We start from the raw sequence: 24,148 nt of genomic DNA, 5'->3' as shown, positions 1-24,148 counted from the left end.
GCATCCGTGGATGATTGGGTACGAAACCTTAAAAGTTTTTTACATGGAGAGCACATTCTTTCTGTAACTAACTAAATAAATAAATGAATAACATTGTATCCATCTTCTTTCAGATTTAATGCTCATCATGTGCATTGTGGTTCCACTGGGTGTGTGTAGGCAGGCCTAACACCAGTGAGGACTACTTCTGCCCAGCCTGCACATAACCCAGTGGAATCACAATGCACATGGATCTCCTCATACTGTGTGATGCCAGGATGGATCATCATCACTTTTTTATTTATTTTTTCATCAAGAGGCATTTTTTCCCCTTCAGTGTTACAGTGAAGATGGACAGGAAAGACATGCAGCAAAGGTCGTTGGGTTGGAACCCGCGTGCGGTCAGGCTGCATTAGAGCCAATGGTCTGCGCCTGGACTGCTCGGCCAGCTGGGAACTCTTTATGATTTTGTTTTGGAATCCTGTATGAGCAGCATAGTTGTTTTTTTTTGCCCCAAAAAAGATGACCTGTCTTGCTGCTCTTGACCTAGTCTGGATGCAGACTTCTGCAAAGGTTAAATTGCAATTTAGATGGCATGCTATTTAGACAGAGGCTTATCTTTCTGCATTTGATGCATGTTTACCTTGCTTATTGTAAGTCACTCTGGATAAGAGTCTGCTAAATGCCTAAATTCAGTTCAACCTACCAAAGTCAATTATGGTGCATTTCTACACCAACCAATGTCACCTGCTCCATCAGCATGCACAGGAAAGGTTACAAACCCATACACAGGAGCAGAGTGCAATGCATCACTATTATTACTGTCCTGAGCTCAGTGGCCTTGTGGTTACAGTGTCCACCCTGAGACTTTGAAGTTGCGGTTTGATCCCCGGTCGGGTCCTACCAAAGACTTTTAGAAAGGTACCCTGCCTCCCTGGTTAGAACTCAGCATCAAGGGTTGGATTGGGGTAAATCCCTGTGGCATACTAGAGTCAGATCCAGTGGGTGTGCATCACGCTAAGGAATCAGGAGATGGGCTCCTGCCCTATAGGGCTCGTCAAGGCCTACTTAACTATCCTGAGGTGATCAGGAGCAATCTGAAATCATACAATTTGCCCTTTTGTGGCTAGTTGTTGTTACACTAGAAGAGACGATAAAGCCAAGAATGTGCCTTGTACATCAAGCACGCTAAGGAATCAGGAGATGTGCTCCTGCTGTATAGGGCTCGTCAAGGCCTACTTAACTGTCCTGAGGTGATCAGGAGCAATCTGAAATCATACAATTTGCCCTTTTGTGACTAGTTGTTGTTACACTAGAAGAGACGATAAAGCCAAGAATGTGCCTTGTACGCAGGGACGGATTATAGCTTGTGCACGTGCACAGGGGCCCTGGAGCCAAGGGGGCCCTGGCACTGCCACCTGAAACTCTGCTTTTCGATTAGTCAGTCATCTACTTGAGAACATGATTCCCATGTTGACTTCCAACTTCCAGGGAGATTTCAAATCACATTACACGTTTCTAATTGTGTAAAATAAAACACACACTTATTTTGAAAGCCTCCCAGTTGTAGGAGGAAATCTTCTATTGAAGCCATGTGACGCTTCATTTAAGCAAAACAGACTTGGTTTAAACGCAAGTATTTGGCAAAACCTCATATTTCTTTAATATTTGGTGGGGGCCCGTGGGGATTTTGTGCACAGGGCCCATTTTCACTGTAAGCCATCCGTGCTTGTACGTCAAGCACGCTAAGGAAACAGGAGATGGGCTCCTGCCCTATGGGCCTCAGGGCTCGGCAAGGCCTATACTGTCCTGAGGTGATCAGGAGCAATCAGACAATTTGCCAGTTTGTGCCCATTTGGGACTATTTGTTACACTAGAAGAGACGATAAAGCCACAAATTTCACTCTTGTGTACCGTGTATGAGATGTGACAAATAAAAAAACTTTACAAGACTTTTAAATCATGTGGTTGGCTGATTTACTATGCCTCTTTCTTTGCTCTTTGTGTAAATGGTATGGGGGTGTTTCTCCTTGAGGGTGCCATGTTGTACAGACAGAGAGATTTTAGGGGTGTTAGAAATCAGTGTGGTGACTGAGGTCTCAACTTAATCTAGTTTTAATGGCTGGTTTTATAGTCTATGATTTGTTTATGATTATGAGTCAGAGTGGGTGGACTGGCGCACAAGAGTAGGCTATGCCCCAGACTGTTGGATTTCTGCTGACATTGGGAGGAGTTTGAATCCCATGAGAGGCTAACATTTATTTATTTGTGACGGTTTAAATGGCCTGAATAGTTAATGTAGGCTACATGACGCATGTTTAATCCACTGGCGAAATGTTGCATTTTTTAAATGTATTGTTAGAGACTGTCACAGGAAGAAGTGGTTGTCTTCTAATGAACTGTTGATGTAACCTATCATGTGTCATATTTACTATTTCTAAGTAGCCTCTAACATAATGAATAATTGATGATGATGATGATGGTGATGGTGATAGATTTGAGAAACAAATCTGTAGTAAACAGCCGTGTTAGAGAGCAGTACAATGAAATCAGTGTGGCGACTGAGGTCTCAAATTAATCTAGTGACCATGACTATTTAGTTTTTTAATGGCTGGTTGTATACTCTATGAGTTGTTTACGGTACACATTTTTCGTGAGAAGAATGGCGCACCGGAGTAAGTGCCTGTCTGGTGTAATTGTGCTGATATTGGGAAGAGCTCGAATCCCAGGAGGGAATGAACATTTATTTATATATTTATTAATTAATTCATTCATTGATGCGTTTATTTGCACGCTTTGAATGGGCTGAATAGTGATTGCCTTCCTTACACATGTTGACTCCAACTCCAATGGCGAATAGCTGCATTTATAAAATGTATTGTTAGAGATTGTCACAGGAAGAAGTGGTTGTCTTCTAATGACTATTTCTAAGTAGCCTCTAACATAATGAATAATAGATGATGATGATGATGATGATGGTGATGGTGATAGATTTGAGAAACAAATCTGTAGTAAACAGCCGTGTTAGAGAGCAGTACAATGAAATCAGTGTGGCGACTGAGGTCTCAAATTAATCTAGTGACCATGACTATTTAGTTTTTTAATGGCTGGTTGTATACTCTATAAATTGTTTATGGTACACATTTGTCGTGAGAAGAATGGCGCACCGGAGTAAGCGCCTGTCTGGTGTAATTATGCTGATGTTGGGAAGAGTTCGAATCCCATGAGGGAATGAACATTTATTTATTAATTAATTCATTGATGCGTTTATTTGCACGCTTTGAATGGGCTGAATAGTGATTGTACCTTACACATGTTGACTCCGACTCCAATGGCAAATAGTTGCATTTATTAAACGTGTAAATCTATTGTTAGAGAGACTGACACAGGAAGTGATTGTCTTCCTGTTTCTCAACAACAACAAAACCAACGGAGAACCGTCCACAACGCAACGTGAGTGTTTGTCTGTCTGACGTTTCTTCATCCAAACAAGAATTAGATCGGTATGTTTTGGCATTGTGATATAAAAGAAATAACAAAAAACAGGCATTGACGAGGACAGCTACGCTTTCTTTCACCGTAGACAACATCTGCTGTTACTAGGACAACAGTAGACGCGGTCTCAGGTTGATCTGGTCTCGTCTTAATCTTTGTCACCGGCGTCTCGATCACAACACCACAGCTCGAATCCCACGGCACGGCAGAAACGCTCCGCTGGGCTCGAAAGTCCTTTAACCTCGGCTGCAGTTTACTGTTTACACTTTGTTTCAAAACTCTCTAAACTGGTGCTTCGAAGTCTCTGCTTTCCTCCTCCGTTCAACCTGGCACAAACGGTTTGGTTCAACCTGGCTCCACGGTTTGGTTCAACCCCCCTCCCCTGTGCCACACCCTGTATTAATAACCTCGGGTGGCATCACTGATTCCATTATCCCCCCAATCAGACCCATTACAACTCATGTAAATAGGACAAGTTCATATTTTCTCACAGCTTCAAACATGTTACCTGCAGTATATTTAACAAATATAATAACATGCACAGGTCGAGTGGAATACTAATAATATTAATGTGCAATTGTCACAACTTTACACCACTGGACGTAGTCTATCCTCGGCTGGACCATGCTGGGCGAGAACGGTCACTGAAATGACTAAGCTGAAGTACAGGAAGTACCGAACTAGGAAGTTATGTTGATGCTTTGTAGATCTGTTTACATGAAAGCCATGTTGTGATTGGTCCAAAAAGACAGCTTCCAGGGGAAGTATATAATTTACAATGTAAGTCCTGTCCTACACACTCGTTCTGCCTCAGGTCATTACCACACGTTTCTTCTGAGAAGAGAAAAGCCTGGGAACGAGGTTCCTGCTGGACTAACAAGGAACTAGCATATGGGATCAAAAAAACTAAACAAGCTACAATAATAGTGGTTGAAACTAGTGGCTTCAACGTTTTTCAGACCATGGAACCCCTAACTAAAAGAGAGAGAGATAAAAAGAGATAAAGCAGGGACCCCCACTACTATAACATTGTGTTGCAGATTAAACTTTTTCATAGATAGCTTGTTTGACAGCACTGTCAGCAGTGTTGTGTAAATAAATGTGTTTTGTTTGTTTACACATTATGTTTTCTATGAATATGTTGGATTCATGTTAATGTGTATTTTCACATTTAATCTGCTGCTAAAGTCTGCTCATTTGCCCTCTACACCAAAACTCTTCACTGGAAATAGCCTATAGCCTATACAATCTACAGCCGATCTACAAGCTCAAAACGTGTTGCGGTGTGACACATTTTGAGCGTGTAGATCGGCTATTTATTGAGCTTGAGCTCAATAAATCGTCATTTATTTTATCGGCTTGTAGATCGGCTATTTTCTGTGAATGTTCCCCCACAGAATAGGGATGCTAGGGTTCAAATGGTTCATGTATAAAGTTCCTATCACACAAAGATTTGATGCCCCTCCTGTGATAACTCTGAGGACCCCCTCATTCATTCTTAATATGTGGGTGTCTACATAGAGTCAACTGTAAACAACACTCACCTGGGACACATGAGGCTGTTCCTTTGGATTGTGCTGTAAGAAATAAAACCACATTCAAATGAAATTTAAATACTAACATGTAAGCTAATATGACCTAGACAACATGGATTCACTGAGCAATCAATCATCTTTACAGTAGAGTCAACAGACTTTAAACAGCACTCACCTGGGACAGATGCAGCCACGGCTTTGGGTTTTGCTGTAAGAAATAAAACAGCATTCAAATGAAATTAAAATGCAAACATGTGTAATATGGCCTAAAGTTAGAAACAAACTGTTAAGTTGTTAAGTCAATTAACACAGTGTCAAACACACAGTCATAGTCGTAGCTAAATGCATTAATAAAGGATGTCATTTTCACCTGGTGAAAATGTAAAACATGTATAAAGTCACATACACGTTCACATATAGCCAAAGTGCAGGAAGTATAGAGGAACGGCCACTGATCTTGTGTGGCGGGAGTTTTGTCTACCTAGTAATTTTTCAGTAATGTACTGGGGGAATAAAATCCTCCCTGTAGTGAAAACACATAACGTAATGTTACCGGATAGCGTCATGACGTTGAGCATTGATTTCAGCCAGAGAGAGACAGTCACTTTGGATAGAGCCAGCATGCTTAGATTAATGTGGTGCTTAATAGTGAGACGAGAGAGAGACAAAAACTGTTCAGTTCATGCTCTGCAGAAAAGTGAAACGTATATGTGTTGCATGAAGAAGATGGCTTGTCCTAAGATGTAAGTTAAAGCTCTGTTTATAGGGAGCGAAAAGAGAAAGGCAGGCACACTGAAGGAAATGAAGAGATTGTGTCACGACCAGTGATGCCCACTGCTCTGGTGTTGCCATGTCTGCTTATTTTCTGGAAAGTAGATTGTAAATATTGGAAGTTTCGGGTTGTGTTTTCTTTGTTGTGAGCTTGTAGATCGGCTATTTTCAAATAGCCAATGCATATAGGTTCATGTACCCCATGTGGCCTATAATAGTCACTTCTTTACTTCTTTGCTCTGGAGGGGAACAGCATCTACCAGACAACTGAGATTAGCAACAAGCGCAGTAGTCACTTTGGACGTCTTTTTCTTTCTTAGGTTCAGTATTAAGATCTAACTAACTGCTTCTCAGTGATGCTGACTACAACAACACTGTTGTAAATATGAAATACGTTACGAGCAGCTTGTGAGTCTTACCTGTCTCTTCTCCTGATGCCTCCAGTTCTTTGACATAGTTGGAAGGGAAAAGCCCCACCTTTCCATTCAAGCTGCCAAACCACCAGCCAGATACATCCTGAAGGCACAAGACAGGCATTGTTTATCCACCTGTACTCCCAGTTTGTATTTTGATGTATTGTTAACAGTTGGACAATAAACTTGGATTAAGCAGTGTTTGTTAAGAGTCTTCAGCGCTTGATAATAAGCATTGATTTGAATCAGCTGTAGATCTTGTAGAGTAAGAAACTAATGTGACCTTTTCTGATTTCTGTCAGGTTGTGTTCCCACATTATTGTTGACTGATTTGATCCCTCAAATGAATTTAATGACTCACAAGTAATGCCCACATTGTAGTGGTCACTCAATCCTGTAGGTTTACACTCCATAACATGTGAAGGATCAGACCCTTCCTCACCCAGGAGTCAGCCCAGCTCCTTATCCAGGGGTCAGTCATATTAAAACTTGACTATTGTAACTCTCTCCTTACTGGCCTCCCGGCATGTGCACTTAAGCCTCTCCAAATGTCCCAGAATGCTGCGCTTGGTCTTCGACCAGCCAAAATGTTTACATGTCTCCCCCCTTCTCCACTCCCTCCATTGGCTCCCAGTTAAACAGTAATCTATGTTATGTAGACAGATGCCGGGTCATTGTTGACCTGCCATCCTACAGTTTGTATAGTTTCAATGTACAGATTCTTTGTCTTTTGAGATTATACTGTTAAACAGATAAGTTATTGGTTTACCTATCATCCTAGCTTACTATTTCTATGCATTTGATGTATTACCTCGTGTTTACCTTGCTTACTGTAAATCTCTCTGGATTAAGAGCGTCTGCTAAATGCCTAAATTGTATAATTCCCCCTTCCTCCAGTAAGCTCTCTAGGAAACTTGTTGATACATGTAGACTAGTATGCTCATGTCATCCCATTGATGTCATGATGAATTGGCTACATCCATATGTGTGTGTGTGTGTGTGTGTGTGTGTGTGTGTGTGTGTGTGTGTGTGTATACATATATATATATATATATATATATATATATATATATATATATGTATATATGTGTATATGTATGTATATACACACGAGGTCAGCCATGCCCAAGTCCACAATGCACCTCCATATATGGTGTTCTAGGTTGTCAGTTGTAACCAAATATGATGTGTATGTGAATCTGCTAACAGCAAATAACCATAACAACCAGGAATCACTCAAACTTAGTAGGAAACTATGGCGACATATCAAACTAGAAAAAGTGTTCCTCGGAGCACAGGTCTCCGTCAGGTCAGGGAGGCTATTGTGGCCTCCTGGTGGCGCTATAATAGGCCAACGTGAAAAGGGTGCCATTTCTTCTTAGGCCTTGCACGACAATCGGACACTGACTGCATTCATGATTTGAGGCATTTTGTTAAAAACATTTGTTTTGCTAAATTAGACCTGTTGGTGGCGCTATAACAGGCCAATGTTAAAAGGGTGGCATTTTTTCCTCAACATAGTGTGAATGTGCGTGCAAAGTTTGAGCGCAATTGGACGCTGCGTTCATGATTTGCAGAATATTGTTCAAAACAAGCCAATAATGCAAACTTTAGATGTCAAACTTAGCCAATCAGTATGGAATATGAAAAATCAAACACATCCGTCGTGATCACATGACTATAGAGATCATGTGTACCTATTTGCGTGAAATTTGGATAAAATTGGAAGGAGTAGTATAAAATAATGTGTTTTACATAAGTCGGCCTCCTGGTGGCGCTATAAAAGGCAGATGTGAAAAATGCAGGGCAAAGGTTTTTCCTTGACCTCTAGGGAGTGTGCATACAAAGTTTTACAAAGATCGGTGCAGTTATAGGTAAAAACACGAATCGGCCTGTTATAGCGCCACCATGAGGTTGATTTGACAAAATTCAAATGGTAGTTCTTCCTCGGCCTAATGGGACTGTGCGTGCAAAATTTCACGGAAATTGCATGCTGTGTTCATGATTTGAGGCATTTTGTTCAAAACGGAGCACTCCTGCAAACTTTGGAAGACATTTTTAGCCAATCAGGATGGAATATGAGAAATCTGAACAACCAGTTTTGTTTAATGACTATAGAGATACTGTGTACCGATTTGCGTGACTTTTGGACAAAATCTGTAGGAGTACTGTCAAAAAATGTGTTTTGCACGAATCGGCCTCCTGGTGGCACTATAGAAGGCCCATGAGAAGAATTTGGGGCAAAGGTTCTGAATTGGCATCCAGGGAGTGTATGTGCACAGTTTCACTGCGATCAAGACAACGGTGCCGGAGATTAGCTGGTCACAGACGGACGGACACAAGGACGGACGGACGGACGGGGTGGAAAACATACTCTCTCGCCATGCCTTTCGGCCTGGCGGAGAAAATAAACAATTTGATGTGAGTGACACCCACACCACCAGAGGGCGCAACCATGATCTGGTACTACCCAAATTTAGAACAAACATTTCACGGGAATGTTCATGATTTGAGTACTCCTGCAAACTTTGGAAGCCATTCTTAGCCAATCAGGATGGAATACGAACAATCTGAAAGACCTGTTTTGTTTAATGACTATAGAGATACTGTGTACCGATTTGCGTGATGTTTGGATAAAATCTGTAGGAGTACTGTCAAAAAAGTGGCCTCCTGGTGGCGCTATAACAGGCCCATGTGAAAAGTTTGGGGCAGAGGTTCTGAATTGGTATCCAGGGAGTCTGTGTTCACAGTTTCGCTGCGATCAAGCCAACAGTGCCGGAGATTAGCTGATCACAGACGGAGGGGGCGATGGACACACGGACAGACGGACAGGGCCTTTCGGCCTGGCGGAGACAATAAACTGCTCTGTGTGTTGGGTATGTGACAACATAGATTAACATCATTATGTAACATCAGCATTATGCAAAGTGGAATGGTGCTGTGGTTGCCCATTGTTCTTATTGTAAGTACACATTGACACAAGACTACAAAACTACAATAGATGGTACATTGAGCTCTATGGTATGGTGTGTGAAAGCCTGGTGATGTGAGGTTAGGGATGACATTGTGAGACCACAGTCTCGTGGACACGCACATGCATGTGTGGACACGTGTGCATTGTGCAGTGCAACTGCATAAAAACTGTGAGAACACGGTGCACCATCGTACTTGGATCACTACATACAATATGCAGGGGAATGGCTGAGATGTAATAACAACCCCCCCCCCCTTTTCTTTCCTCATCACATGAGTTAGTAAGTGTACTAGCTTGTAGTGAGTTAATACAGTAGCTGTCTTCCTGCTGCTTAGCGTGTTAGCCAGGTGAGGGTAATAAACGTACCTCTCTAATGAAGTCAATGATGTCTCCCACTTTGAGCTCCAGTAAATCCTCCCGCTGTGACACGTAGTCAAACAATACCTCACACTGCCTCTTTTTCAGCTCTGCAATGACAAAGACAGGACAGATTACACCAGTTAGACCACTAGACTGCTCAACGGCAGAGAAGATAGAGACATCACCTGTGTGTGTGTGTGTGTGTGTGTGTGTGTGTGTGTGTGTGTGTGTGTGTGTGTGTGTGTGTGTGTGTGTGTGTGTGTGTGTGTGTGTGTGTGTGTGTGTGCTTCCAAGATGGCGGCAGGAGTAAACACCGGTTCTCCAGCCAAAATGCACTAATAACACCTTAAAACACACCCGTCGTAACTGCCGCCGTCAATGCAGGGAAGAAAGGTTACTAATATGGATGTTACCAGATTGCTGTTTGCAATGTGCCTCATTGCGGTGATAAAGTTGGCCTTTAAAGCCGCTTTACCAACTGGTAGAATATATCAACAAAGGTGGCAGGTGTTCGACCCCACGCCAACACATCCAGCGGGGAGAGAGAGCACCTGGACAACATTTTCAGACTATGTCCGACCACTTACTCCAGAGGAGTGGATCCTCTTTCAAAACGAGGAGAGAAACTACAGAAAAACTCTGGATGCAAAGCGACTGGAGGAGCGGCGAAACTTTGCCTTCTCAGGTGAAACACCTGCCAAATGGATTAAACTCATCAGCATTCTTAATGGATTGTACTACAAGAGCGGGACTTTCACCACTCACCATAAGAATGGACCATTTGGACTACCCCTACTGAAGTACACACTGCGAGTACTAAAGAAGTTTCTGCTCTTTAGTCCGACACTCCCATATTATTACTATGTTCTCACACACCATGAAGGTAGAGTGAATGAAGTCACCACACACATACAGCATAGACACACACGACCGGAAACGGAAGGCCTACAAATCCACGCCCACTTTTGACACAGTGCGCTACTCGAGGTCCGTTAGAACGATGAACTGCAGCTCTCAATGCAATCTCTATGAGAGGCATTGTAAAATACCGTCATTTCACTGGTTAACTACTGAGGCTGTAGCGATTTTTTTTGTGTTCTAATAATCTGTCCCATTTGTTTAATTTATCCTTTTTAATGTCCCATATCTTTCATCTCGATATACTACCCACAATATACTATAATTTACTCCATCAGTATGTCAAAACCGCTAGCATCGGAGATCCAGAGTTTAAGTGGTCGCATGGTATATACGTCACGGACGCATCCCTTGAAGTTTTCAATACCCAGAAAACTGGCGAAAGTGGACGTTTTGGTCATTATCTCTGGAACAGAAGGTCCAATCTGCTCAGTTCAAAGCTTGTTGGATGCGTGCCTTTGAGGACATTAAGCACACAATGACACATTTTCGGGTTATGTTTTTATTTTTTTAGGGGAGGCGAGATCTTAGTTGGGCAGGCGACCGCCTGTCCTGCCTCTATAGTGGGTACGCCACTGGTCGGCGCTCGGCGCTCGTAAAGACAGTGATGTCACTGAAATGCGACAACTTGTCTGTCTGCTGTCTACCCTCTGCTGTGTTAACATTATGGGTAACTCGTTAAAGTGGCAAATTAAATGTGAAACACATCAACTATTAAGAAAACAAGAAGATATGTTGACAAAGACACTCCATATTTGGAAACATATTTTTATTTAAATCAATATCGTCTTCAGTTAATGCAGGATAATTTTAAAAGTAGGCTAACTCTCATATCCTCTCATAGGGAATGCATTGGCAGCTGCAGTTCATCGTTCTAACGGATCTCGAGTAGCGGAGCTGTCTCAAAAGTGGGCGTGGATTTGTAGGCCTTCCGTTTCCGGTCGTGTGTGTCTATGGAACTATTAACCAATGGATGAACTGTCTATGAAACAGTGACATCACAGGCTAATCCTTTAAGGACTAGTCAGGCTGAATGGTGAGCAGAGTACTTAATGCAGAGAAATATTAAATATTATAGTTAAATATGATAGTTATCATGCAATGTAAAACTATTCAGGCAGTGTCTTTCTTTTCGTGGAAATGTGTACAAAAAGGTTTGCAGTGATAGCTCCATAATCATGCGCGCGCGCACGCACGCACGCACGCACGCACGCACGCACGCACGCACGCACGCACGCACGCACGCACGCACGCACGCACGCACACACACACACACACACACACACACACACACACACACACACACACACACACACACACACACACACACACACACACACACACACACACACACACACACACACACACACACACACACACACACACACACACACTCTGCCCCTGTGCTGTATGTGTAGATACTTTCACTCCACTACATTTCTAGGAAGGGAAAAGTGCATTATGAAATACCGAGTTAAAGGAATAGTTCACGTTTTTGTTTTTGTCTCATTCCTGAGACAATAATTTAATGACCGCGTGTATATCCAAAAGAGTCTCCTTTGTGTCTCCTACCGGATACATTAGCCGGTAGGACACAGTAATCCAGGGGTGTCGAACTCATTTTGGTGTCCGGGCAAGATTGGTCAAATGGTGACTTGAGGTGGGCAGGAACCAGTTGCGGACGCACATGCGCGCTCACACGCATTCAGTTATACAGCATTGTTTTTCAATCTGTTGTCTTGTCTTGTTATTATTATTATTATTATTATAAACCATTTTAAGTACAATAATTCAATTTGAAGTTAAACAATACCTGGTAATGTGTGTGGGTGGTTAAATAATTACATTTATAGAACAGTGGTGTAAAGTAACTAATTACATTTACTCAAGTACTGTACCTAAAGATTTGAGTTTTACTTTACTAGAGTATTTCCAATTTCCAGAACTTTTACTTCTACTCCACTACATCTCAGTCACTGCTATAACTACAGTATATCACTTTAAAAAATGTTTTATGAAGATTAGCTACTTTAATTATTTACATTAAAATCAAACAATGCAATTTGTAATGAGCCCATCCATTTGAAATACAACAATTAAATTCATTACCTGGTAATGTGTGAGGTAATGTGTGTGGTTATGATAATGTTCTCATCAGAACGGCCAATAACATTTACATTTTTTGTTTCTGTTAGCTAATGTGTGCCCATTGTTCTCAGGTTTCAGCTATAGATCACTGTACACAACATTCTTTTTATGCAGGCATACCTTCAACAAGGAAACTATATTATATATATATATATATATATATATAGACATAAAAAAGTTAGAGAACCACATATTATAGCAACATAAGTGTTTCAGAAAACTGTTAGGATTTAGGAGACATTTGTAAAGATTTCCATGATTTTAAAAAAATAGCAGATCTACAAGCTCATAGTGCGAGCTCCTCCTTTCCTTTCTTCGTGTGTGTGTGTGTGTGTGTGTGTGTGTGTGTGTGTCTGTCTGTCTGTCTGTCTGTCTGTCTGTCTGTCTGACAGAGAGAGAGAGTGTGTGTGTGTCTGTCTGACACAGAGAGAGAGAGAGAGAGAGTGTGTGTGTGTGTCTGTCTGACAGAGAGAGAGAGAGAGAGAGAGAGAGAGAGAGAGAGAGAGTGTGTGTGTGTGTGTGTGTGTGTGTGTGTGTGTGTGTGTGTGTGTGTGTGTGTGTGTCTGTCTGACAGAGAGAGAGAGAGAGAGTGTGTGTGTGTGTGTGTGTGTGTGTGTGTGTCTGTCAGAGAGAGAGAGAGAGAGAGAGAGAGAGAGAGAGAGAGAGAATACTAGCTAGTTGAATAGACGGTTAACGAGCCAATCAGCCAGAACAGTCCACAGCTGGCTGTGGAATGTTGGCTGACTACCGGGCCATCAGAGGTACTTGCCAGCCAGTGGGGGAGGGGGGAGAGCTGCTTGGACGCTCAGCAAGGCAACGTGTAAACTCCGACTCTGTCTGTTAGAGGTAGTATCAATTCACTATTTGTAAAAGTATTTCGCGGGCCGCACTGGACCTTTCCGCGGGCCGCAAAATGCCCGCGGGCCGCGAGTTTGACACCCCTGCAGTAATCAAATCATTGTCTCAGGAATGTGACAATTCAAGGCTTCATGGGGTGAGTAATTGATATAAAATAAGACATTTTTTCGGGGTTAACTACTCCTTTAAGCCAAATGTCAAATATAGTGAAAATAGCAGTTCTACAAGCTTACAAATCTGCTATTTTCACTATTTTTATATGTTTATATGTTTTGAAGATTTCTGGGATTTATTTTGGGGGGAAAGTACAAAATTGACAGAGCAACTTTCACTTGTAGGTAATATTTGACCAGGAGTATATTTACTTTGACATAAGTATACTGCAGTTGAGTACTTTGTCCACTACTGGTTGCTACATTTGTGGCCTGAATTTTAACCCATACAATCATTAGCATGTTAGCATTATGTTCAATAGAAGACAAACAGTTAAATACTCACTGTCAGGTGTTACTGGACGTCCTGTTCCATAATGGTCCATCTCCTCTATATTCAACAACAGCTCAGTGACCTGAGTGTCATCACCCCCGTTCTCATTGTTGAAGACATGGTATCTGTTCCCACATAACTCTACAAGCCTCTGTAGGCCCTCTCCTTCACTCTCAATGAACTGCTCAATGGATTTACCTCTAAGAGAGTCTCCATGTGTGAACAGTATCATAGTGTGACTCCACACTCTCTGACTGAGAAGCTGCATGTGTTCCTCCATGTTTTTACACTGATCAGCTGTACATGAGTAGCATGCTCTTATAACCAGGAGGAGACTATGTGGTCCTTTAGGACACAGAGATGCACTAAGAGCTATCTGCTGTTTGATCAGCTCAGATGTTTTATTTAGAGGGTCTACCTTCCACCATCCTGGAGTGTCGACCACAGTGACCTGTCGTCCTGCTACGTCTCCCTGTCTCTTCTCACACTGAACTGTTCTCTCTAAACTAAACTGCTCTGAACCCAGGATGGTGTTTCCTGATGAACTCTTCGCTGAAGCTATAGATCCCAGAAGTATAATTCTCATCTCTGACAGATGGAGGTCATCACCTGAAATATAAGAAAGAACACATTCAGCATTTATCTGTTAGTGTGAGTGAGTGAGTGAGTGAGTGAGTGAGTGAGTGAGTGAGTGCGTGCGTGCGTGCGTGCGTGCGTGTCTACAGTGGTTATCTGTACTGAACTTGAGTATTAACATGTTTTGGATACTTCATACTTTCACTATCAGTTACACACCCCATGAAGCCTTGAATTCATGGAGATTTTTTTGTTTTTGTCGCATTCCTAACTAAGACAATAATTTGATGACCGGTGGAGTCTCCGGTAGGAGACTTCGATCAGCTTTTTCCACTATAATATTTGAAATAGGGCTCAAGTATTTAATTCATAATGCACTTCATCCCTTCCTAGTAATGTTGTGGCGTGAAAATCATAAGTATCCAATAAATACAAATACTCAAGTAAACATACTCAAGTACATTACTCAAGCAAATGTACTTTGTTACTGTCCACCACTGCATGCACACACACACACACACCCCACACACACACACACACACACACACACACACACACACACACACACACACACACACACACACACACACACACACACACACACACACACACACACACACACAATGTTATGTGTAAATGAAAAAATAAAACACATTGTATATCATTGCTGTCAGGCAGAAACCTTGTTTCTCCATGTTCCAAATTAATTTTTTTTCTAAATGAACGCCCTAGTTCTCATACAAGACTGTCACACAAAAGTAGTGAAAATAGCAGATCTACAAGCTCACAACACGTAGCAATGCAACGCATTGTTTTTAATAATAATAATAAAAGGAACGGATTTGGACATCCGCCAGGAGTTTTAACTACTATACCCTGTGCCTACCTTCTGTTATTTTGAATGTTGTCGTTTTCATGTTTGTTATTTATTTTATTTTTTTATGTTTTATCATTATTCATTTACAATTATTATTGAGTGATAGATGGATGTCTTTGATTGGTTAGTGGTCAGTGTGTGTCTGTGAGAACAGGGAACAATTAGACAGGTATCCTATATATTTAAAGATTTGCTAACATTTTCACGATTGTTCAAAAGAAATAGCATATCTACAAGCTCATAGCGCGGCACATGGTGCAGCGCTATGAGCTTGTATATCTGCTATTATTTTTATTTTTTTTAAACCTCAGATTTGGACATCCGCCAGCAGTGATAACTAATATACTCTACGCCTACCCTCTGTTATTTTGAATATTGACGTTTTTATTTTTGTTATTGATTCATGTTTTTTATGTTTAGTCATTATTCATTTACAATCATTATTGAGTGATGGATGGATGTCTTTGATTGGTTAGTGGTCAGTGTGTGTCTGTGAGAACAGGGAACAATTAGACAGGTATCCTTATCAACCACGCCTGTGTAATGTAACTACTTTTAACCCATTCAATCCGGACGCATCTCTATCATTTTAGATTTCTTTGGTTATTCAAAAATAACAGATATACAAGCTCATAGCGCGGCACTCGGTGCCGCGCTATGAGCTTCGTGGAAATCTTTGAATATATATATTTTAAAGCAAACATTTGTAACTCAAATCTTTGCTTCTGGGGGTCCCTGGAACAAAATATTTTGCAAATGTTCGCTTTAAACAATATATATTTAAAGATTTGTACACATTTTAATTTTTTTTCAAAAGAAATAGTATATCTACAAGCTCATAGCGCGGCACTCGGTGCCGCGCTATGAGCTTGTGTATCTGCTATTTTTGAATAGCCAAAGAAATCAAAAAATGACACACAGATACGGCCCCGGTCTTAATGGGTTAAATAGCAGTAATTTAGAACATGTCAGTCTTAACCCTGATGGAGGCAGCTTGCACTGCATGCTGAAACGTTGCTCTTTTATAAATACATTTTTACATCTGAACTATGAGTGTGCAGAAACTTATTTTAAGTGTAGAATCATATTTATATCATGAGAACCCTGACAGGGACGTGTTGTTTATGAAAGTATGTTAAAGTCATGTTGAACTTTGGTACAACCTTGGCTTGTATTATAGCTACAGTACCTGCTCATGATATAAGTCCATATATGGTCTTTATCAGTGACTCCTGTGCTGTGATTGGTCAACAGAGAACAGTGATATTTATCTCTCCTTTCACTGTCAATGCATGACTAAACAGATCTCACACTATTAACACATAAAGAGCACAAATAAAGACAATTGATACTTAGTTTTATGAATCTCCTGTAAATGTATTGATGTCCTTGACCTGAGGCCAATTCTATACAAATGCTTTCTAAATCAGTAGTTCTCAAACGTGTCAAGGACCCCCAACATGTATATGGCCATGAACCGACCCCCATCTGAAACTGTTTTGTGCCAGGGACCCCCAAGAAGATAAGATTTGACTAAAAGAAAATAACAAAATTATTCAGACTTTTTCAACACTTTCAAGATTTTTCAAAAATGTAAAAAAAAATAGCAGATATACAAGCTTGCTGAGCTTGTATATCTGCTATTTTTGAATAGCCAACGTATAAAATATTGATAAAGGGGTTAAAATGATTTGTTGCTTTATATATAGCTAAAATCAAAAATCACACAGATGCTTTCCAGGTCTTAATGTGTTAACCCATTGAATCCGCGAACGCATCTGTTTAGATTTCTTTGGGCTATTCAAAAATAGCAGATCTACAAGCTCATAGCGCGGCGCCGAGTGTCGCGCTATGAGCCAGTATATCTGCTATTTTTTTTTTAAATCTTTAACATTTTTGCAAATCTTTGAATATAAATTTTTATAGCAAACTTTTTTTAAACTCAAATCTTTGCTTGTCACGATGAGGTTCAGGAGGTGTAGGACTCAAATGCAGAATGACAGATACAGGCTGAGCAGTGAATATTCAGGAGGCTTTATTAACTTTAATAAAGTACCCCACAAAGGGAAAACACAGGGGCCCTCATTTATCAACGCAGCGTATAAACCGGCTTATATTTTTCCATATATTCGGCGTACACCAACGTCAAAGTCACATTTATCAACGGATCCTACACAGCCAATCCTGGCGTACATCAGGTCGGAGCTTTGATAAATCTCAGCGCTCGTATATTTTGAAAATAGCAGATCTACAAGCTCACAACGCGTCGCGATGCGACCCGTTTTTGAGCTTGCAGATCTGCTATTTTAAAATAGCCAATGCAACTGAATGACTGTTAAAGCAGTTTGTTTAAATTACTTTATAAAATGTTATATTTTCACAGGGATTAATTATTAGTGTGTAGATATACATTTAGGAGTGGATTATGTGTCCAGATGCCTGTCAGACAGTCAGACAATGCTGCTCCGCAGGTCTAGAATGGAATAAACGGGCGCAGCCAACGTCAACAACTGGTCTCGACCAGACGTGAGATCTCAGTGTACGGTAGGATGAAGCCCACGTCAGGATATATTGATAAATGCCGAAAGGTGCGGTGATCTCGCTCTACGCCCATTATTTGGGCTGCACCGCGTTGATAAATGAGGGCCAGTGAATCTCTGACTCAGGTATACACTAGACAAAATCAAAGACTGGGACAAGAATTAACCACATCAAAATACGACGACGAACTGACAAGGAAGCAAACACACAGGGCATACATATAGACAAGGACTAACTAGACACAGGTGAACACAACAGACAATCAACATTGGGATAGGCTAGGGGACTAAGGGGACGCAGGTGGAAACACTGGGAATCACAGGACTGGTTAGACAAGACAGGTACGGAATACTAAGCAGACAGGAAACACTAGGAACAATACTACACAATAAAACACAGAACACCAAGGCAACAACCTACACATAACTAAAAGACCAAAACAGAACAGGAATACAAAGTAAAAGTCCAAAAGTGATAAACACAGACAAAGTCCAAGGGCTGAGGAGCGGACCGTGACATTGCTTCTGGGGGATTCTCATTCTACAAATGTCTTCTAAATCCTATCAAACTTGTTCCATGTCAAGGACCTCCCAAAATAATATGTATTTGGCCGCGGACCCCCATCTCAAAATAATTTGTTCCAGGGACCCCCAGCAGAAGCAAAGATTTACAAATGTTCGCTTTAAAAATATATATATTCAAAGATTTGCACAGATTTTCATGATAAAAAAAAATCAGATCTACAAGCTCAGAGCGCTCAGTGACGTGCTATGAGCTTATATCTGCTATTAGTGAATAGCCCAATATCAGAATAGCTAAAGTATAAAATAATGGTTTAAGTGGTTACACAGATGCGTTCCCGATCTTAATGGGTTAATGGTGATCATTGATTAAAAGCTGCGTCTGTGTACCTGAGAAGTGTGTTAGTGACAGATGTGATTTATATGTAAATAATTACATACCCATCATTGACCTGATGCTCTCTCGTTGTTTCTTCACCTTCATCTGTCGTCGTGTTGCTCCCTCATCCTGTGTTCTCCTTTTCTTCTCAGTCTCCTCTAACACTCTTCTGTCTATCTCAAAACAGCCTCTTTTATCTCCTGCCACCTCCTCTATCTTGTCCAACAGCTGTGTGACCTGAGTGTCATCACCCCAGTACTCATTGTTGAAGACATGGTATCTGTTCCCACATAACTCTACAAGCCTCTGTAGGCCCTCTCCTTCACTCTCAATGTACTGCTCAATGGATTTACCTCCTAGATAGTCTCCCCTGGTGAACAGTATCATAGTGTGACTCCACACTGTCTGACTGAGAAGCTGCATGTGATCCTCTATGTTTTTACACCAATCAGCTGGACGTGAGTAGCCTGCTCCTATAACCAGGAGGACAGTGTGTGGTCCTTGAAGACACAGAGATGCACTTAAAACTATCTCCTGTTTGATCAGCTCAGGTGTTTCATTTAGAGAGGCATTATATGACCATCCTGGAGTGTCGACCACAGTGACATGTCTTCCTCCTACGTCTCCCTGTCTCTTCTCACACTGACCTGTTGTCTCTAAACTAAACTGCTCTGAATCCAGGATGGTGTTTCCTGATGAACTCTTCCCTGACTCTATAGATCCCAGAAGTATAATTCTCATCTGTGACAGATGGAGGTCATCACCTGAAATATAAGAAAGGACAAATTCAACATGTATCTGTTTTTGTGCGTGTGTGCGTGCGTGCGTGCGTGCGTGTGTGTGTGTGTCTACAGTGGTGAACAGTAACTAAGTACATTTACTGAGTGAAGTACTGTACTTAAGTAAAAAAGAAATATAATTGTATCTGTACTTAACTTGAGTATTAACATGTTTTGGATACTTGTGAATTTTACTCCACTACATTTCAAAAACAAATATTGTACTTTTGACTCCACTACATTTCCAGGAAGGGAAAAGTTACATTATGAATTAAAGGAGTAGTTCACCCAAAAAATTACTTATTTTCTATCAATTACACACCCCATGAAGCCTTGAATTCATGGAGATTTTAATGTTTTTGTCTCATCCCTGAGACGAGATGACCGGCAGAGTCTCAAATGCAGGTCAATTAAAGTAATACTAGGTAACGTTTTCAACAAAACTAAAGTTAAATTGTATATCTTTTGTGAGTGGCAAAAGTTTCACAACACCCACTCCATGAATTTCACCCCCGGAAGCCTTTTATTTATATATTTTCTATTGAACGTGGACGGGGGGGACTTTCCCGGGAAAATGACGTCATCTGGCCGGAAAACGGAGGCGGAAATGCACTGGTTTCCTGTTTGGCCAGGAACTACCGCAACGGTTTCCTGTTTGGCCAGGAACTACCGCGCTAATAACAAAAAGGAACCTCACGCTGATTTTAAGAGAATGTAGGATTGGAAGATCGAAAAAGAACAGAAAAAGAAAGCACAGCTCATGGTAACTAATGCTCCACTGGCTAAGAGAAACGATCCGCAGATAGTATAAAACAATTAAAAGATCGCTTTTTGAAACGCTTCCGGCTTCCGGTGAAAACAAATGGAATTCTGGGTAATCGAGGACTACGGAAATTGTATGCAGTGACGGTAGTGACCAGCAGAGGTTGCTAAAAATCGTTATTTGTGAATCTGCATTGTACAACTTTAAGTCTCCTACCGGCAATGGTGGAAAAAGTACTCACATTTTCTACTTAAGTAAAAGGATCAATACTGCATTGTAGAAGTACTCTGTTACAAGTAAAAGTCTGGAATTCAAAATTTACTTGAGTAAAAGTACAAAAGTATTGGTATCCAAATATACTTAAAGTACCAAAAGTAAAAGCACTCAAATGTTTGAAAATAGCTGATCTACAAGCTCACAATGCGTCGCATCGCAACGCTTTGTGAGCTATTTTGAAATAGCCTAGGTATAAAATAGGGTTACAGTAGTTAATGTATGTTTTATAATGTAATCATTTATATCTGCAAAGTAACTAGTAACTAAAGTTTCCAAATAATGTACAAAAAAAAATGTAAATGTACAATATTTGCCTCTGAGATGTAGTGGAGTAGAAGTAAAAGTATAGACAATTGAAAATACTCCAGTAAAGTAGAACATACCTCAAATTGTATTTAAGTACAGTACTTTAGCTAATGTACTTAGTTACTTTACATCACTGCCTACCAGAGACTGCACCGGTCATCAAATTATTGTCTCAGGAATGAGACAAAAACTAAAACTTCTCATCATGAACTCAAGGCTTCATGGGGTGTAATGGATAGAAAATAAGTACTTTTTTTGGGGTGAACTACTCCTTTAAATACTTAAGCCCTATTTCAAATATGGTGAAAAAAGCAGATCTACAAGCTCACAACGTGTACATCAGTTATTTTCACTATTTGTCATGAAACAAAGTATAGAGGGGTTAAATGAAAATGATAAAAATAAAACCATTATGTGTTTTGAGAACCATTCCATTCCTGTTGAGTGTGTATTCACCCAATAGACCTACAGTATATCACTTACTGCTGTGGTTCTCAAAGTGGGTCTTTATTTTCAACATATTCAAAATAGCCGATCTACAAGCTAACAGCGTGTCACAATGCGACATGTTGTGAGCTTGTAGATCTGCTATTTTAGAAACATCATGACAAATCTTCTCTTATGGGGTCCCTGGCACAACATGTTATCAATTGGGGGTCTGTGGTCAAATCCATATCAATATGGGGCTCCTTGACATGAAAATGTTTGAGAAGCAGTGACTTACAGTAAACTACAGTAATAACAGAGATGTCTCACACTCATAGTTCAGATGCACAAATTCATTGGAACATTTTAAAATGCAGTGTCTTTAATATCAATGCATGTTTCTGTTGCTGTTTTGAAATGTTTACATTTCAAAAAACAAAACAAAAAAACAGATCTACAAGTTCACAATATGTCACATAACAACACATTTGAGCTTATAGATCTGCTTTTTCCACTATATTTGAAATAGAAAACTATATTTAATTCATGATGCACCTCTTCCCTTCCTAGTAATGTAGTAGAGTCAAAAGTACAATATTTGTCTTTGAAATGTAGTGGAGTGAAATTCATAAGTTTCCAATAAATACAAATAATACTCAAGTAAACATACTCAAGTACAGTACTCAAGCAATTGTACTTTTTTACTGTCCACCACACACACACACACACACACACACACACACACACACACACACACACACACACACACACACACACACACACACACACACACACACACACACACACACACACACACACACACACAATGTTAAGGTTAAATGAAAAAATAAAACACATTGTATATCATTGCTGTCAGGCAGAAACCTTGTTTCTCCATGTTTCAAATTCCATGTTTTTTCTAAATGAACGCCCTACTTCTCATACAAAACTGTCACACAAAAGTAGTGAAAATAGTAGATCTACAAGCTCACAACACGTTACAATGCAACACGTTGTGTGCTTGTAGTTTGGCTACTTTCACAATGTTTTAAAAATTATAATAAAAAAGGAACGGATTTGGTGTGATAAATATAACAGTGATATTATACCCTATGCCTACCTTCTGTTATTTTGAATATTGTCGATTTTATTTTTGTTATTGATTCATTTTATTTTTATTTTTGTATCATTATTAATTTACAATTATTATTGAGTAATGGATGGATGTCTTTGATTGGTTAGTGGTCAGTGTGTGTCTGTGAGAACAGGGAACAATTAGACAGGTATCCTTATCAACCACACCTGTGTAATTTATGTTTTAATTAAGACCTGAGACCCCAGAAGCAAAGATTTGAGTTAGAAAAGCTTTTATTTTTAAAATCGTGAAAATGTTTGCAAATCTTTGAATATACATTTTTAAAAGCAAACTTTTTTAAACTCAAATCTTTGCTTCTGGGGTCCTTCTAAATCCTAACAGTTTTTTTCAAACTCCCAAAATGATATGTATTTGGCCGCAGACCCCCATCTCAAAATAATTTGTTCCAGGGACCCCCAGCAGAAGCAAAGATTTACAAATGTTCACTTTGAAATATTCAAAATATATACATTCAAAGATTTGCCCACATGTCCCACGAAAAAAAATAGCAGATCTACAAGCTCATGGCAGTCGGTGCCACGCTATGAGCTTGCATATCTGCCATTTTTGAATAGCCCAAATTATAAAATAATGGTTTAAGTGGTTACACAGATGCGTTCCCAGTCTTAATGGGTTAATGGTGATCATTGATTAAAAGCTGTGTCTGTGTACCTGAGAAGTGTGTTAGTGACAGATGTGATTTATATGTAAATAATTACATACCCATCATTGACCTGATGCTCTCTCGTTCTTTCTTCACCTTCATCTGTCGTTGTGTTGCTCCCTCATCCTGTGTTCTCCTTTTCTTCTCAGTCTCCTCTAACACTTTTCTGTCTATCTCAAAACAGCCTCCTCTATCTCCTGCCACCTCCTGTATCTTGTCCAACAGCTGTGTGACCTGAGTGTCATCACCCCTGTTCTCATTGTTGAAGACATGGTATCTGTTCCCACATAACTCTACAAGCCTCTGTAGGCCCTCTCCTTCACTCTCAATGTACTGCTCAATGGATTTACCTCCTAGACGGTCTCCATGTGTGAACAGTATCATAGTGTGACTCCACGCTCTCTGATTGAGAAGCTGCATGTGTTCCTCCATGTTTTTATACTCATCAGCTGTATTTGGGCAGTCTGCTCCTATAACCAGGAGGATACCATGAGGTCCTGGAGGACACAGAGATGCACTAAGAACTATCTCCTGTTTGTTCAGCTCAGATGTTTCATTTAGAGACTGATTAATACACCATCCTGGAGAGTCAACCACAGTGACCTGTCTCCCTGCTACGTCTCCCTGTCTCTTCTCACACTGACCTGTTTTCTCTAAACTAAACTGCTCTGAACCCAGGATGGTGTTTCCTGATGAACTCTTCCCTGACTCTTTATTTCCCAGAAGTATAATTCTCATCTCTGAAGGTTTTTTACTGGGGCCTGGAAATACAAGATGAATATTCGTACATTATCTGAAATTTATTTAAATGGTTAATATTCAGGATCAATCATTCATATCAATCATTGACTGGTTAACCTGAATGTGACGCCATCTCTGCAGGTTTACTGTTCCTCTTTTCTTCCTAAAAGAAAGAAACATCCAAACACATGCAAGGGTTAGAGTGTATATGGAGTGATTTATAGATG

At 40.4% G+C, this 24,148-nt stretch overlaps 1 protein-coding gene across 3 annotated transcripts in view; it reads right to left on the bottom strand.

Moving 5' to 3' along the window:
- The window catches only part of LOC308076733 (GTPase IMAP family member 8-like), a 42,213-nt gene extending 18,275 nt beyond the window's left edge, over positions 1–23,938 (bottom strand). For 2 of the 3 annotated variants that reach the window (XM_080417177.1, XM_080417179.1), the window contains exons 1-7: positions 23,240–23,938; positions 18,894–19,595; positions 13,950–14,546; positions 9,534–9,634; positions 6,200–6,296; positions 5,185–5,217; positions 5,019–5,051 (exon numbers count right to left, since the gene is read on the bottom strand). In XM_080417177.1, coding sequence (XP_080273303.1) covers positions 5,019–5,051; positions 5,185–5,217; positions 6,200–6,296; positions 9,534–9,634; positions 13,950–14,546; positions 18,894–19,595; positions 23,240–23,918 — 2,242 coding nt within the window. In that variant the 5' untranslated portion in view covers positions 23,919–23,938. The remainder of the gene's footprint in view (positions 1–5,018; positions 5,052–5,184; positions 5,218–6,199; positions 6,297–9,533; positions 9,635–13,949; positions 14,547–18,893; positions 19,596–23,239) is intronic. The other variant, XM_080417178.1, reaches the window with a different exon arrangement.
- Between the last annotated feature and the right edge of the window lie 210 nt (positions 23,939–24,148).

This window comes from Gymnoscopelus braueri (assembly GCF_963280865.1).
Source record: "Gymnoscopelus braueri genome assembly, chromosome: 21".
Classification (NCBI taxonomy): Eukaryota; Metazoa; Chordata; class Actinopteri; order Myctophiformes; family Myctophidae; genus Gymnoscopelus; species Gymnoscopelus braueri.
The sequence above is the reverse complement of the archived record's forward strand: the minus strand, read 5'-3'. Positions and strand labels throughout refer to the sequence as shown.